Source organism: Kogia breviceps, chromosome 14, assembly GCF_026419965.1.
Source record: "Kogia breviceps isolate mKogBre1 chromosome 14, mKogBre1 haplotype 1, whole genome shotgun sequence".
In the NCBI taxonomy this organism is placed as follows: domain Eukaryota; kingdom Metazoa; phylum Chordata; class Mammalia; order Artiodactyla; family Physeteridae; genus Kogia; species Kogia breviceps.
The window spans coordinates 73,628,748-73,644,653 of NC_081323.1; the positions used below are offsets into that span (position 1 = coordinate 73,628,748).

Below are 15,906 nucleotides of genomic sequence, written 5' to 3' on the forward strand. Positions count from 1 at the left end.
TGTGCTGACATGCTACTGCTTTGCGTTTGCCCAGGGACCAAAGTCCTGGTCCCTGTTGAGACATGCTCCCTGTGAGGACTGGGCAAACAGTGGTGGGTGGTGGAGGCCAAGTTCTAGTTCATCACTTCCTGCCCCGTTGCCTTGGGATGATTTCTGAATTCCCCTGAGCCTCAATTTTCTCCTCTGTGCAGGTAATTTTTTGTTTGTTTGTTTGTTTGTTTGTTTTTTGCGGGACGCGGGCCTCTCACTGTTGTGACCTCTCCCGTTGCGGAGCACAGGCTCCGGACGCGCAGGCTCAGCGGCCATGGCTCACGGGCCCAGCCGCTCCGCGGCACGTGGGATCTTCCCGGCCCGGGGCACGAACCCGCGTCCCCCGCATCGGCAGGCAGACTCTCAACCACTGCGCCACCAGGGAAGCCCCAGGTAATGTTTAACCACATCTTCCACACGGGGCTTGCTGGGAGGAGCAGAGAGGTGTATAAAAGGAGTGAATTTAAGGCTGCTTCCTCCGTGCCAGGTGCTGTACTGTGACTCCAGAACCAAAAGATCTGGGTTCAATTCCCAGGCCCACCTCTTACTAGCTGTACATCCTTAGGCAGGTTCCTGGACCTCTCTGGGCCTCAGTTTTCCCATGTCTACAAAGGGAATGATAATAATTGCACCTTCCATGTTCCTCAGTTGGGGAAGGGTGGAACCTATGGGCAGAAGGGCCCAGGGCATGGTCTCTGAAGACTCAAGGAATTGGGGGCAATCGTGATGACGTCTGGTGACCTCAGGAAGAAGGCGAACCGGGAGCCGTGACTGTCACTAAGACAACCAAAATCTAATCAGCGTCTTGGGGCCGAGACATCTTGTATCTGTGTATCAGGGCAATGAGCAGTAATCAGGGTAATGCCCCGGTTACCAGCTCTCTGGAGGCCAGCTCCCCCTCCCCTCTTGGGGTGGCCAAGATCGGTGTGGTGCCTGCCTTGGGGTGTATAAGGAGACTCTGAGCCAGAATTGGTCCGTGTTTATCCAGCAGTAAGAGGCAGAAAATGCCAGCTCTGGGAGCTGTATCCCTGCCTCCATCAGGGATGGCTGGCCAGGCCTCACTGCACACAGCCAGGGGGAGTTCATTCATTTATTCTTCCATTCAGCAAATATCTATGGACCCCCCCCCCCCACTTACTGTGTGCCAGGCACGGTGCTAGGCTGTAGGGCTATAGCAGTGAACAGGGTGGGCGCAGCCTGTAGGAGCTGGTGTTCTCTGGGGGATTTGGACTGTGCACAGGACACGTGCGTGTGTGATAGGCTGTGAGGAGTAAGTGCCAGGAAGAGAAATAAAGCAGGAGAAGGGCTTGCAGAGTGACGGAGGCTGGCCGCTGGTCCTGAGCAGGTGGCGTCTGCACTCAGGTCCTCAGACGCAGCCTCCTCCCTGGGGGCACTGGTACCTTCTGAGGATGAGCATGGCTTCCAGGATCCTAGATGGAGTCACCTGGCTGCCCCTCCTGTGGACATTTGGACTTAATGTGTCCGCAGCCAATGTGAGCGTCCACATTGCCATAAGGTGGCTGTTAGCGCAGGATGCCAGCCTGTCCCCGAGAGAGTGCACCCCCTTGGGGCTCTGGCCCAGCCGAATCCCACGAAGGAGGTTCACGGTCTCCAGCCCCCTCCCTCCCCTCTCAGACAAGGCTGTGTCTCTCACTCGGCACAGCCCCCGTGAGCCTCAGCCACAGCTGATGACCTGCAAACCGGTCTCCAGCGTGAGCCTTCCTTCTGAGCTCCAGGACGCTAGGACATACTGCCTCCTGGATGCCTCTTGGGGCCCATCGCCTACTTGGACTCACCACGTCCGCAGTACGGTGAAGTGCGTGGTCTTCCGCAGCAAGACCATGCCTCTTCCTGGCACCCGCCACCACCACCCGCCCATGCTCCAGCCCAAGGCACCTCCCTGCTCCCAACTCCCAGCCACCAGTCATTGCCAAGTTCTGCCACGGGCACCTCCCAAAGAGAGCTAGAGCCTGCCTTCACTCCTGCGGCTCGAGCGGCACTGCCTCTTCTGTCAGCTGCTCCTGCACTTGTTCTCCGTCAGAGTGGGCTTTCTGGAAAGCAGCCCCTCTCCTGCTCAATAGCTTTCAGTGGCTCCCTACTGCCCTGAGGATGGAGTCTGAATCGCTTACCACCCCTGGTAGACAGTGTTGTCCTCCGGCCCTTCTGATTGCACTGCTCTCATCCCCTATGACCCCTACCCCTCCTCGCTGCAGCCAAGGGCCTGTCTTGTAGGATGGGCAATGGGCCACGGCCTCCCTATCTTAGGATCCTTCAGAATCTGTAAAATGGGTTTAATAATTGTACTCATCTCATACGGGGTCTTAAAGCATCCTAGAACAGTGCCTGGCATGAGGAAGTGCTGTATAAGTGTGAAAGTCAGAATAAAGTCAAGTACATATGCTCATTTATTGAGTACCTGCTCTGTGCTGGGCACCGGCTAGGCGTTCTGCTTCCAGATGGAGCATGTCCCCTGCCCTCACGGAGCCCACCATGCCTTCTGGGGGACATTCTTCCTTCCTCTCCACATGCCGCCGTCCCTCCCCTGGAGGATTCCTGTTCATTTACCTGGCCCCTGGCCCCCCACCGACGCCGTAGGACCAGGTGGCCCTTCCTCGCCCCTCCTCTCTGACAGCTTTGTCCTCACAGCCTCTTACGGATCTGATGATGCCTGACCTCACACTGGTCCTTCCCGCAGCCCAGTCCATCTTGGTGGGTGGCACCTCCATCCTTTCAGTGGCTCCGGCCGAAAGCCTCGGAGTCATTCTTGACCCCTACTTGTCCCCTTTTCTCTGACTCAGCCCCCGAACTCCATTCTGGCAGCAAAGCCTGTTGACTCTACCTTCACAACAGATCTAGAATTTAACCTGTTCTTACCTCTTCTTCCCTACAATCCTGGTTCACCTGGCACCTGGTGCCTGGGCTAGTCCAGTGGCCTCTTCGTGGGTCCCTGCTTCTGCCCTTGACCCCAGAGGCCAGAGGGAGCCTTTGAAGTCTCACCTCTGTGCCCCAAATCCTCCAGTAACTTCTCTCCTCGCTCAAATATTTGTTAAGGGAAAGAAGGAAAAAAGGCATGAATGAATGAATGAATGGCCTTTTTCACATCTGTAGTAGCTGGCACATAGTAGGTGCTGAGAAAACACCTGCAGCAAGAATACATGGGGCACAAGCGAGGGGGTGAGGACCAGGAGCACACAGTAGGCACGGGGGGAGCCTGGTGGGCTCTTTGGCCCAGGTGGCTGGTTCTTGCTGTTGCCTGCTGCCGCCCCTCCCCCTCCCCCTCCCCTCTCTGGGCTGGGGGTGGGGCAGGCAGAGCCCGGGCCATTTTGGGGCCCTGGCCGGCCTTCCTCACTGTCCTGGGCGGGGCTGGCGACGTGGCTTTCGCTTCTGGGAACCCTAGCTGGGCAGCAGTTCTGGGAAGGCTGCTCCCTGTGGAGAAGTGTATCCCTACCCCCCCTGCCAGACCAGCTCAACCGAAGCTTCAGGCCAGCTTAAGATTGTGGAGTTTCAGGGGTCAGCAGCTCGGGAGGGAGGTCACCCGCAGCGCCTGCTGTCCAGGGCTTCCTTCCACATGCCTCTTGTCACAGGACAGGCTGCATCCTGTCTGCTGATCCAACCTCCCACCCCCTCCACATCGGTTTGCAGCCAAGAGACAGAAGAGGAGCAGGAGGCCTGCACGCCCCACTGGGTTCAGGAAGAGCCCTGCTGGGTCGCTTCTGTACCGCTGCTGGCTTCTGACATTTCAAGACTGGCCACGCATCTCCCCCCAGATAAAAAGAGTGAGTTAAGTGTGTTTCCCGGCTAGCAGGAGTGTTTTCCCACTCTGGGTGCTTCTGGCCAATCGGACTAATAACACCACATGCCAGGGCTGCAGGGACAACATTCTGAGAGGCAGTGGTGCGTGGATTCTGGAGTGAGATTGCCTGGGTTCAAATCCCAGCTCTGTGACCACAAACGAGTGCTCTGACCTCTCCGTGCCTTCGTCTCCTTATCATTAAAATGAGGATTTTTTAAAAATTAATTTTTAATTTTTGGCTGTGTTGGGTCCTCGTTGCTGCACGCAGGCTTCCTCTAGTTGCAGTGAGTGGGGGCTACTCTTCGTTGCGGTGCGCGGCCTTCCCATTGTGGTGGCTTCTCTTGTTGTGGAGCACGGGCTCTAGAGTGCAGGCTCAGTAGTTGTGGCACGCAGGCTCAGTAGGTGTGGCTCGCAGGCTCCAGAGCACAGGCTCAGTAGTTGCGGCACATGGGCCGAGTTGCTCCGCAGCACGTGTGATCTTCCTGGGCCAGGGGCTTGGAACCCGTGTCCCCTGCATTGGCAGGAGAATTCTTAACCACTGCGCCACCAGGCAAGCCCTCAAATGGGGATTTTAATGGCATCTACTTCATAAAGTTGTGAGAACTAAATTGCTTAATATATTATAAGCGCATAGAACCACGCCTGGCACGTAATAAGTACTGTATATGCATGGCAGTTATTAGGGGCAAGGGCTTGGTACATACTCCATGTTTAAAAACAGATTCTTGTATTCATTGTTGTTGAATTTTAACCAATCATTCATGGAATAGATGTTTCATGAGCACATACTGTGTACATGTCAGGCACTGTTTAGACACAGGGGACAAAGCAATGACCATGGCTATTTTACTTAAAGGAATGTTTGTCGTACTGATTTGTAAGACCACTTTATATGTTAAGGCCCTTCACTTTCTGTAACGTAGATTGCCACTTTTTGCTAATCTTTTGCTTGCTTGCTTTTTTTCTTTATGGTGTGTTTTGATCTGGGGAAGTTCAAAACATTTTTGCAGTCAAACCTTTCTATCTTTGCCATCTACCTACTGAAATACAATAAACATTCACATATATAACCTCAGAGATATGATTAGAGATGGCGATAAGTATATGACAGATATAAACAGGGTGCTGTGATGAGAAGTAACAGAGGATGCCCTCGCTGGGTGGCGTTTCCGGGTGTAAAGCTTTCGAGGGAGGAAAGGGACAGGGGTGTGTCAGAAGGCCAGTGGGACAGAAGGCTCGTGGGGGAGGGAGCGGGAATAAGAGGGGGTGGTAGTGGGGTCTCCAGGGACCAGATCATCAGAGGGGCTTGGGTGGTTTGGGTATGTTTTTTTTTTTTGCATTTTCTTAAACTTCTTATTTTATGGTAATTGTTGTAAGGATTAATCCACGCAGTTGTAAGAAATAATACAGAGAGATCCCCTCTACTCTGTTTCCCCCAAGGGTAACATCTTACAAAACTATAATTCAGTATCACAACCAAGGTATTGACATTGATAGAAACCACTGATCTTCCTCAGATTGCCTCCGTTTTACTGGTACTCGTTGGCGTGTGTGTTTGCGTGTTTGTGCGCGCACGCACGTGTTATTTTTATTCATTTTGTTAGCTTGCTTCTTATTAATTTAACTTTATCACGTGCACAGTTTTTGTCTCCACCACTGCAGTGAGATACAGAACAGTCCTACCATCACAAGGATCCCTGTGTTGCCCTTTTATAGCCGTACCTCCCTCCCTCCCTGCTGCCCCCACCACCCATGCGGCAGCCACGAATCTTTTCACCATTTCCATAGTTTGGTCATTTCAAGAATGTTACATAAAGGGAATCAAGCAGCATGTAGCCTTTTCGATTGGCTGCTTTCATTCCAGGGCTTGGATTTGATTCTGAGTCAGAGATGCTGCTCTTGGATGGGCTGTGGACCCCTGGGGCTCTGTGGCATCCCCCCATCCCCGGGGGTGAAGACATCTTTCAAGAGCCAGAGGCCAGTGAAGTGAACAGACAGGTCATGGCCTGGTTTCCAATTTGAAAATGACTCTGGTTTCATCATGGAGAAGAGACTTGCGTTTGCAGCAAACTGCTAACTGCCCCCCACCCCGCCGGCTTCCCCCTCCCCCGTTTCAGCGTTCTCCCCAGCCCCAGACTGGGTCTTGGAAAAATCTTGCCACGACCCCATTCAAAGACCCTCAAAAACTGGTCATTGCCTGGGGGGCGGGTGGGGCTTTGACCTGGAGTCCTTACTTGGGCTTCAGTAAGCTCAAGTAACCGCTGTGTGAACCACCAAGATGGAATGCAAAATTAAATGTGTGCACTTTTCTGGAAAGAGAGCTTGGAGTTTGCATTGGAAGTTCAGATGGGTCAGGGACCCCCAAAACATTGAGAACTCTGGGGTCTAAGCACAGATAGTGGTTAAGAACGAAGGCTCTGGAGCCTGACTGCCCCTGTTCAAATCCCAGGACTATCACCTCTCTGTAACCTCAGACAAGTCACTTAACTTTCCTAAGCCTTGGTTTCCTCCTCTAAAAATGGGAAAAAATACTAGTAGCTACTTCATAGGGCTGTTTTAAATATTGAATTATTGTACGTAAAATGTTTAGAAAGAAACTTGGCATGTTTAAACATTTTGGTAAATATTGTATGTTTGTTGACTGCATGATGAGGCTGCAGGCAATGGGAGAGCAGAGCCGTTTAGGGAAAGGCCTTCTAGCCCCTCTGGGATTTTCAGGCCCTCTCTGTATTAGTTGCCATCCTCTTGACAAGCTTGAAATCAGCAAGATTTCTTCCAAACGGATGCACAGTTACAGTTGGATACTATCACCTCCCTGGTCTTGGCTCTCATATCTCTGTTAATATAGCTTTAGCTTAGAAGAGCTGTTTTCTCTCTCTCTGTGTGTGTGTGTGTGTGTGTGTGTGTGTGTGTGTGTGTGTGTGTGTGTTTGCGGTACGCGGGCCTCTCACTGTGTGTGTGTGTGTGTGTGTGTTTGCGGTACGCGGGCCTCTCACTGTTGTGGCCTCTCCCGTTGCGGAGCACAGGCTCCGGACGCGCAGGCTCAGCGGCCATGGCTCACGGGCCCAGCCGCTCCGCGGCATGTGGGATCCTCCCGGACCGGGGCACGAACCCGCGTCCCCTGCATCGGCAGGTGGACTCTCAACCGCTGCGCCACCAGGGAAGCCCTAGAAGAGCTGTTTTGATTATTGAATTAATCGATGTAAAATGTTTAGAAGGAAGCAGGTTGACCAACTCTTCCTGGCCCATTTAATTCCATCTTTTTGGGTTCAGTCTGTGGTTCTAGGAGAAACTGGAGTTGGTATATTGGAAGGTACCTTGGACTCAGAAGCCAGCAGACCTGTATTCTGACTCTGGCCCTGCCCTCTCACCAGCTGTGGGACCTGATGGCAAGTTATTTGATCTCTCTGGCCTCGGTTCCCTTAGGAAGAAAGTGGAAATAACAACCCATCTTGCAGGGTTCTTGGGCAGAGTCAATAAGGTAATAACTCTAGTGCACATGGCAAAAGGTCGAGCACATGTGAGTACTTGACAAGCAGGATTTTGTTTACACAAATGCTTGATTCAGCATAAGGAAGCTGTTTGCAATAGTCAGGCTCTGCTCAAAAATGACCTAGGGGTGACCACCCCATCCATGGAAAGAGTACCAGCAGAAACTCGATGGCAACATGTCAGAGATGGGATCTCGGCAGGCACCCCTGTTCAGGTTGACACTTGGGCTGGGCAGGTGACCCCGAGGCTCCTCCTAACTGCTACGTGTCAGGAATCCCACAGTCAAGGGTGTGGACTTGAGAAATTATTTCCTTTTGCCATGTGCCTTACATCCTGATCATTTGGTAATTATTCTTTTTAATTCCTCTGCTTCTCCGCACCTTCGTCCTTCGTTCCCTGCGATGTTCAGAGAGGCCTTGTCACCACCACATCTGTGCTGCGGTTTCTCCTGAGATGCAGCACCTGCCATCCCTGTGAAACAGTCAGTGTGCGTGTGTGGGTGTATGTGTGCACACGCGTACGTCTGGATGTGCCCTCCGAAAGAGATCAAAGATAACACCCTGACCGCTGTAGATGTCATGATTTAGTCTACCCTGAGGGGGTTGCTTCACTCCCCCACACCTTTTTAAAGGACTTTACCATGGTAGCCTTTCTGCTGTGTGACCTTGGACACGCATCTTGACCTCTCTGTTTCTCTTTATTCAAAAGTGGGGCTAGAGTGACCCCTTTGCTGTCTCTGCCACAGGATGCTGTGGATGTCTGTGAACTCACAAGGAGGAAGGTTGCTGGGACTTGGCAGAGGAAACCAGCATTACTGTTTTCCAAACCCCACTCCCACTCCTCCTTCCTTGGTCTTCACTGTGGCTCTGCCAGGAAGGCCAGTTGAGGCTTTGAGTGGATACCAAGTCTCCCCTTAGGGAGAGCTTTCCAGCCCCGTGCTGAGCCCATCAGCGGCCCCACATCATGTCCAAAGTGAATTTATTCGACAGACTTGCCTGAGCACGTGCTGCGCCCCAGGCATTGCCGTAGGTACTAGGAGATCGGCCGAGCACAAGACAGACACAGGCTCTCGGGTCGACAGACACACAATTGAAAGGAGAACATCTCCCATTCTCCTTGCCTTTTGCCCACAGGGCACTTTTTGAAGAGTACGGGCTGCTTCCTGCATAGACTGCCCCTCGGTGTAGGCTTGTCTGATGTTTCCGTGTGATTTGTGCACAGGGGGCAGGGACCCCAGAGAAGTGATACTGTGTTCTTCCAAGGGCATTGTTTTCAGAAAGCTCACGACCTTGGTTTGTCCCGTTCCTGGCCGTGTCAACACTGACCATTTGGTTAAGGTGGTATCTGCCAGGTTTCTGTATATAAGGTTCTATACAATTACATATATCAAGTATTGTGTGTGAATTATGTAAAGTTAATTAATGAGTTTGTGGGGAGATACTTGGAGCCTGCTGTGGTGAAATAGAGCTGTCCCTTCCCCCCCACTTACTCATCTTTATCACCGTAGACTCCTGCACCCCTATTTTAACTCTAAGGGTTACAGTTGGTTACTATAATATTCATTGTGAGGCTCTAATGGTGCCCATTTTGGCCGGTGGGCGTCCATTCTAGCCGGCTCCTATGTCTTTTCAAGAGGTCCCCATCATTCGTGGAGCACTTCCTTACTTTCTGGCCCAAGAAGAATTCCAGGCTTTTCTTGTACTTTCCCTGCTCCTGGAGTCAGCTGTTTCTCCGAGGAGCCCTGGTTCCTGTCAGTCGAGAATAGATTTAGAAGCCAAGACCTGAGCACTGGGATGGCAGATCGTCAGAGGCAATGCATGATTCTGGACTAGATCCTGGACTTATAAAGAGCATTGCTGTGGCAATTAGCAAAATGGATATAGGGTCTGTGCATTAGCGGGCAGTAATGCATCCGTGTTCATTTCCTGATTTTGATGGTTGTATTGTAGTTATGTCGGCGACTGTCCTTGTTTTTCTTAATAAACACTGGAGTGTTAAGGGGCCATTTATTCATTATGAATAGGTGGATGAATAAAATGAATCAATGAGAGAGAGACAGAGACAGAGACAGAGAGAATCAATGAGAAGGACAGGGAGAGGAAAGGCATGGGGGTGAGAGTGAATTCGTGGTATGTTTGAAGCACAGCAGGAAGTAAAGGTGTGCAGGGGGGCAGGCAGGTGCAGGCCTGGTGGAGAGGGAGGCGGGGCCGGGTGGAGGGGGAGCGCGGCCGGGGCGGGGGGGAGGGCTGTATCTGGAGGTGAGCTCTGAAAGCTGCGCGGGATGATGGGGGACCGTGGGAATCGGCGCTAACGGGCTCACTTGCTCCCAGCAGGCGCTGTAGGATCTCCCAATGGGGTGGCTTCACTCTGGGCTCACGTTTTCGGTGGGCTGTCTGATCCTGGTGTGGGCGGAAGGCTCTGGTAAGTCACCACCTCTCATTCATTCATTCCTTCCTTCATTCAGCAAATGAAGTATTGACTGTATTACAGTATTGACTGTTTATGCACCAGGCTCACGCCGTGGGACAGATGCCTGTGATGGTGGAATAGCTACCCTTAGACTGGCATATTTTTCCCTTAATTCGGCCAAGGGCAGGTAGTTGCCTTTGCATACTATAAAGGTGCATTTGGTCTATCTCCGCTGATGGACCCTGTACCCAAGGGTATTTCTTCAGCTGCGGGCGTCACCCCGGTGCCAGCTGGGAAGCTCACAGAGCCCCATTCCTGGCTCCTGCATCGTGAGGACCATGCCTCGGACAGTGGTTTCGTTGTTTTGTGATGAGCCCCTTGGTCCTGTTTGGGCTGGTTTCCAACTCATCCCTCTTGGTCCTCAGGCTCCAGCTGTTCAGAGGTCTCCTGTGTCTCCCCAGGGAGTGTGAGGGTCCTGCAGGGGCCCACCTGCTTCTCCGACTACATCAACATCTCCACCTGTGAGTGGGAGATGGCCCAGCCCACCAACTGCAGAGCCGAGCTCCGCCTGTTCTACCAGCTGAAATTTTTCTACTTTGAGTAAGCCTGGACTGGAACTGGGAGTTGGGGAAGGTTTGCCTCGGAATTCGCCTGGCCCACATGGTACCCCGGAATGCGTGTGCTAAATGCGGTTCAGGGGGGGCTTACTGGGCATGGTAGAGGTGAGGTGCCCTGGGGTGCAGCGTGTGTAAGACACAGAGAGTGCGTCATGGTGCTCCAAGCTCAGTGTCACCGAGGCACGTGGCATGTGGATGTGGTGGAATCCTAGACTAGACCAGCAGTTCTCAAGCTTTTTCGTCTCAGGACTCTCTTGTGTGCTTAAGAATTCGTGAGAAAAAAAAAAAAAAGAATTCGTGAGGACCAGGGCCTTGCCTGGTGGTCCAGTGGCTAAGAGTCCATACTCCCAGTGCAGGGGGCCCAGGTTCTATCCCTGGTCAGGGAACCAGATTCCACATGCCACAACTAAGAGTTCGCCTGGTGCAACTAAAGATCCTGCGTGCTGCAACTAAGACCCGGTGCAACCAAAGAAAGAAAGAAAGAATTAGTGAGGACCCCCAAAGCTTTAGTCTGGGTAGCTTACATCTGTCAATATTTCCCCTATTAGAAATTAAAACAGAAATTTTAAATCACAACAGCCCACAAGTTCACATTCAACAGGCCGTAGGAGCAAAGGCATCATCACACATCGTGTACCCTCTGGAAAACTCCACTGTGCACTTGTGAGAGCAGGAGCGTGTAAATGGCAACTAATGTCGGAGTAGTACTGTGAAACCAGTTTGACCCAGTGGAATCCCAGACTACACTTTGAGACCCTCTGGGCTAGACCACTGTTTGGGGGTACAGTGTTAGCAGTGGAGTTCACAGCGATGGTTGGTGGACCATGGAAGTTGGGATATGTTTTTCCAGGTGGTTCACTGGGATAATCCATGGTACACAGGGATCACCACTGGTATAGGTGGTGCCCCAGGACATGACCCAGTACACAAGGCACACAGTTATGGAGCACAGTGGGATATACAGCACACCTGATGTGGACTACACTGCCAGAGCTGTTATTCCACAATACACTAAGGTGGACCAGCTGTGCTTCTGTATGTGATACCTTGGCCTAGACCAGGGATCTGAAAACTATGGCCCATGGGCCACATCTGGCCTACCACCTGTTTTTGTAAATAAAGTTTTATTGACACACAGCCATGCCCATTTGTGTATGTATTGTCTATGGCTGGGGCTTTTTTGTGCTGTATCAGCAGAGTTGTGTAGTTGGAACAGCAAGAGTATGGCCCTCAAAGCCTCAAATATTTACTATCTGGCCCATTACAGAAGACGTTTGCTGACCCCTGGCCTAGTCCATGAGACATGGGGTTGGCTGTTTTGGGTGACACATTAGGATTAGGCTGTGGGGCACAGGGTATGTACGTGCCAAGCCACAGTCCACTGTACTGGGCTAAACTGTGCTACCAGAGGGGTGCCGCCGGGACAGACACATATGTTGTTACAAATTCTTTCATGCCGTGGGTTCTTCCCTTTTGCTGGCTTTCAGGGTGCAAGGCTGGGGCCAGGGGTGGAGAAGAGTCCATGGTGGGTGTGGTGAGGGGCTGTGGCCAGCAGGGAGGTGGCCCCAGGCCCCTGTCCCCATTGTATCCTGGCCACTCTGCTCCCAAGTTCCCAGAGCTGGTCCTTGAGACAGGGTGACCAGGAAGCTGGAAGGGCCTGTGGTTCCTTGAGGTGTATCCTGGGATGCCCGTGGGTCACATGACCAGCCTAATGTAACATCTGTGTCTGCAGAAACCACACGTGTGTCCCCGAGAACAGAGCTGGCACGGTGTGCGTGTGCCATATGCATATGGATAACGTGGTCAGTGTGGACACCTACCAGCTGGACCTGTGGGCTGGGGAGCAGCTGCTGTGGAAGAGCTCCTTCAAGCCGAGTGAGCATGGTGAGCAGGGCGGGGCAGCGTGGGGTGGCATAGGGCGGGGCTGCAGCTGTTCACACAGCGGCCAGGTGCCGGGCCGGGGAGGCAGGCTCCATTTGGGGGAGGGGGCCATTCAAGCAGCCTCCAACCCCTGATGGGGTTGTTGCCCCTTTCTGGGCCTCAGTCCTCCCATCTTTGAAATGGGGTTGGGCTCAGCAGTACGTCAGGACCCCTTCGGTTCAGATATTTCAACCCCCTGTGTTTAAGTGCCCAGATCAGGGTGCTGAATGAGGCATATTTGGTGGAAGGCATGCTTGCTGCAGATCAGAAACTGAACCGGGAACCGTCCTTCCACCCTCTGTCAACTGTTCAGCTGCTGCTTCTTCAGACAGTCTAGACCGTGGGAGGCTGACCTTATCCTGGTACCCAGAGTTCCCACAGGAGTTCCCCAAGAGCTTGCTGGAGTGTAGTGACAGGAGTTTAAAACACCATTTACTGCTGTATGATCTTGGGCAAGTCATGTTACATCTCTGAGCCTCAGTTTCCAAAAGACAGTTATTATCCCTATTTTGCAATTGAAAAAAACTGTACATAGTTCAGAGAAGGCAAGTAACCTGCCCTCAGGTCACACAGCTCCTCAGCAGCAGAGGCAGTATTCTCACAGAGCTCACAGTAGCCACCACTCCATCAGCAATTCCGGAAGGGCTTACTCATACCTGGAGTTGGAGGGTGTGTGTGTGGGGGTGATTTAAATTGACCCATGAACGAATCCATGAATTAAAAGAATTTTTATAAGTGTGTGTTGATTTTAATGCTCATTATATACCTGTGATCTCATGGATATGATTGCTTTAAAAGAGACTTAAGTTTTAAAACACATGAATCAAAATAAAGAAAAATACTTAGTAAATAATAATAACAGAGTACAGAGGTGGCCAATAGAGTGAAGGATGAAGGTAGAAAGGCCAAAGTTTGGGTTACTTTGCTTATCCATTTTGCACTCACTGTGGAAATGTAGTTAACAGCCACTGAAGTGCTAAGTAGGATTTAAGCAACATGAGAATCGGTATCAGGGTTTTAATTCTCCATCATGATGAAATCTGTGTGGTATCCCATCAACGTGTTATGGAGGTGGTGTTGACCGAAAATCTAAATGGTCTGCAGGCCGGGCTGGGCCGGGCCTCCTCCTGACGCCCAGCCCAGCCCCTCACCAGGCACCACTTCTCCGCAGTGAAACCCCTGGCGCCCAGAAACCTCACTGTTCACGCCAACACCTCCCGCACGTGGCTGCTGATGTGGAACAACCCGTACCCTCCTGAGAATCACCTATACTCCGAGCTCACCTACCTGGTCAACATCTCAAATGAGAACGACCCCACGGATGTGAGTGGGCGCCCTGTGGGGTCTCTCTGTGACCTCTTGAGACTCAGACGGGTTGAGACTCAGGCTCCGGGGTGGGAGGTGGGGAAAGTGACCCGCGATTGGACAGCAAACCCTGGGGATCTGGACCCCCAGCTTCTCCTCTGGCTCTGCGCCGGGACCAGGCCCTCCGCCGTTCCAGGCCCCTGATTCCCAGCGTGCAGACAAGGGAGTTTATTTCCAGGCACTGTTTCTCATCTATAAAGAAGGGCTCTGGACCACATTTGTTTCCCAGGGGGCGGGACACTTGGGATTTTAGGTGATACCTCCAAACACACTTAAATGAGCGAATCCCAGGGTGAGACGGTCACCCCACGCCCACTCCTGCCCAACCCTGACTGTCAAGGGAGGCATCTCAGCTGAGCTGATTGGTTTACTGATCCTTCTCTTTAACAGAGAGAAGAGGCTGCAGGCTCAGAGCCTTCCTCCAGAAAACAAGTTCAGCCGAAATTTAATGCTGTTACGTGGTTCTGATTGCATTTACTTTATGAGATGCTTACGGAATTTCATACTTGCTTTCCAGTCATAGCAGTGGCAGTGAGGTTCCATTTTATTTTATTTTATTCTATTCTACTTTATTATTTTATTTTATGATGTTCCTTTTTAAAAAAACGAATGTATTGCCTTGCTTTTTTTTTTTTTTTTCCTGTGGTACGCGGGCCTCTCACTGCTGTGGCCTCTGCCGTTGCGGAGCACCGGCTCCGGACGCACAGGCTCAGCGGCCATGGCTCACGGGCCCAGCTGCTCCGCGGCATGTGGGATCCTCCCGGACCGGGGCACGAACCCGTATCCTCTGCATCAGCAGGCGGACTCGCAACCACTGCGCCACCAGGGAAGCCCTGACATTTTTTAAATAGGGAGAGCTGATTTGTAGGAAACGATCAAGTAAATAATCACAGGGGCTACACAGTGGATGGCTTGGCCCGCCTCTATTTTAGGTGCAACTGGGGGTGGAGGCCATTTCCAGCCACCCATGTTTTCCCCTCAAATATTCCATTGCAGGGATGACATCTGAATACCAGGGGCCCCAGAGTCCCACAGAGCTGGGTTCCAGTACCTGCTCCGCCACTTGCTGCATGATCTTGAGTTTTTTTCTCAACCTCTGTGTGCCTCAGTTTCCCCATCTGTAACATGGCGATAACGAGTACCCAACCCGTAGGGCTGTGGAGAGCAGGAAATGTGTGACACAGACAGGCTCCCCTGTCATCAACGTCATCCTCCTTTTCTCCTGAGTGCCACAGGCCTTGGAAATCCCATCTGACTCTCCCTCCCTCGCCCTGGCCTGTAACTGTTGAGGGTCTGCTGGGAGCCATGCCCTCGTGTCCCGGGACCCAGGCTGGCCTGGCTCCGGCTGCCGGGGAGCAGGCCCCTGACATCTCGAGCTGTCACATCAGCTTCTGTCCCTGCTTCTTCTCTTCCTGGCCAAGCCGAGGGGGTGGCGGTAGGTGTTGATTTACATCTCTCAGGTGTGGTTTTCCTCCTTGGCACTGGGCCAGGATGTGAGGTAGGTGCAGGAATGGGGCAGCCGGGCTCTCAGAACAATCGAGAAGAGGTGGTTGGCACAGACACTGAGGAAAGACGCAGGTTCAGTTTTGTCAGTAAATCCCCTTCCCATTCCTGGGCCTGTGCAGGCTTCCTTCAAGGGATAGGCTGGAGGGGAGAGAAGGGTATAACCTATAGGGTCCAAAGGAATATCATTTATTTGCTTATCATGGCTGGATCCAGGTTCCAGGAGTCTCCATCCTTTGGTCCTGCTTTATTCTGTGTTGGCTTCATTTTTAGGCAGGCTCTTCCCTCATGTAGCTGCCAATATGTCTACTAGCAGCTCCAGGCCTGCACCTTAAAACCGCAGTGGGAAAAGTTCTTCTTTCCAGATAGTCCCAGTAAACGTCCTGGGGCCAATGATCAGTTACCTGCCTGGGATCACACGCCACTTTCCGAACCTGTCGCAGGCTGTGGGCAGGAGACAGGGTCCCGGTGCGGTGTTCTCATTGGCCGGAGCCGAGTCACATGCCCACCTCTGGAGCAGGTCAGGTCAGTCGCACCCAAACCAGATGGGCTGAAAATGAAGGAGGGGTGGCTCCCCAGAGGAAGTTCTGCGGAAGAGGAAACAGAGACTGGGCTGGCTGAAACACAGCTGGGTTTAGGACCCAGCACCAGACTCCAGCCAGCAGACAGAATTGGTCGGTGTGCCTGGGCTATGGCTTAATGGTCATGTAGGTGCTCAGGGCTGCCCCAGGCCTCCGAATTCCAGGTGCAGCTACTCTTGCTGGTGGGGCAGAATCT

At 52.4% G+C, this 15,906-nt stretch overlaps 1 protein-coding gene across 14 annotated transcripts in view; it reads left to right on the forward strand.

Annotated features, from left to right (window-relative positions):
- The window catches only part of IL4R (interleukin 4 receptor), a 43,139-nt gene that overhangs the window by 9,659 nt on the left and 17,574 nt on the right, over positions 1-15,906 (forward strand). For 2 of the 14 annotated variants that reach the window (XM_059036152.2, XM_067013209.1), the window contains exons 2-5: positions 9,649-9,736; positions 10,150-10,324; positions 12,074-12,225; positions 13,433-13,584. In XM_059036152.2, coding sequence (XP_058892135.1) covers positions 9,667-9,736; positions 10,150-10,324; positions 12,074-12,225; positions 13,433-13,584 — 549 coding nt within the window. In that variant the 5' untranslated portion in view covers positions 9,649-9,666. Of the gene's footprint in view, positions 1-278; positions 424-3,614; positions 3,807-7,101; positions 7,305-9,645; positions 9,737-10,149; positions 10,325-12,073; positions 12,226-13,432; positions 13,585-15,906 lie in introns of those variants that run through there. The other 12 variants (XM_059036155.2, XM_067013212.1, XM_067013208.1 and 9 more) reach the window with 11 other exon arrangements.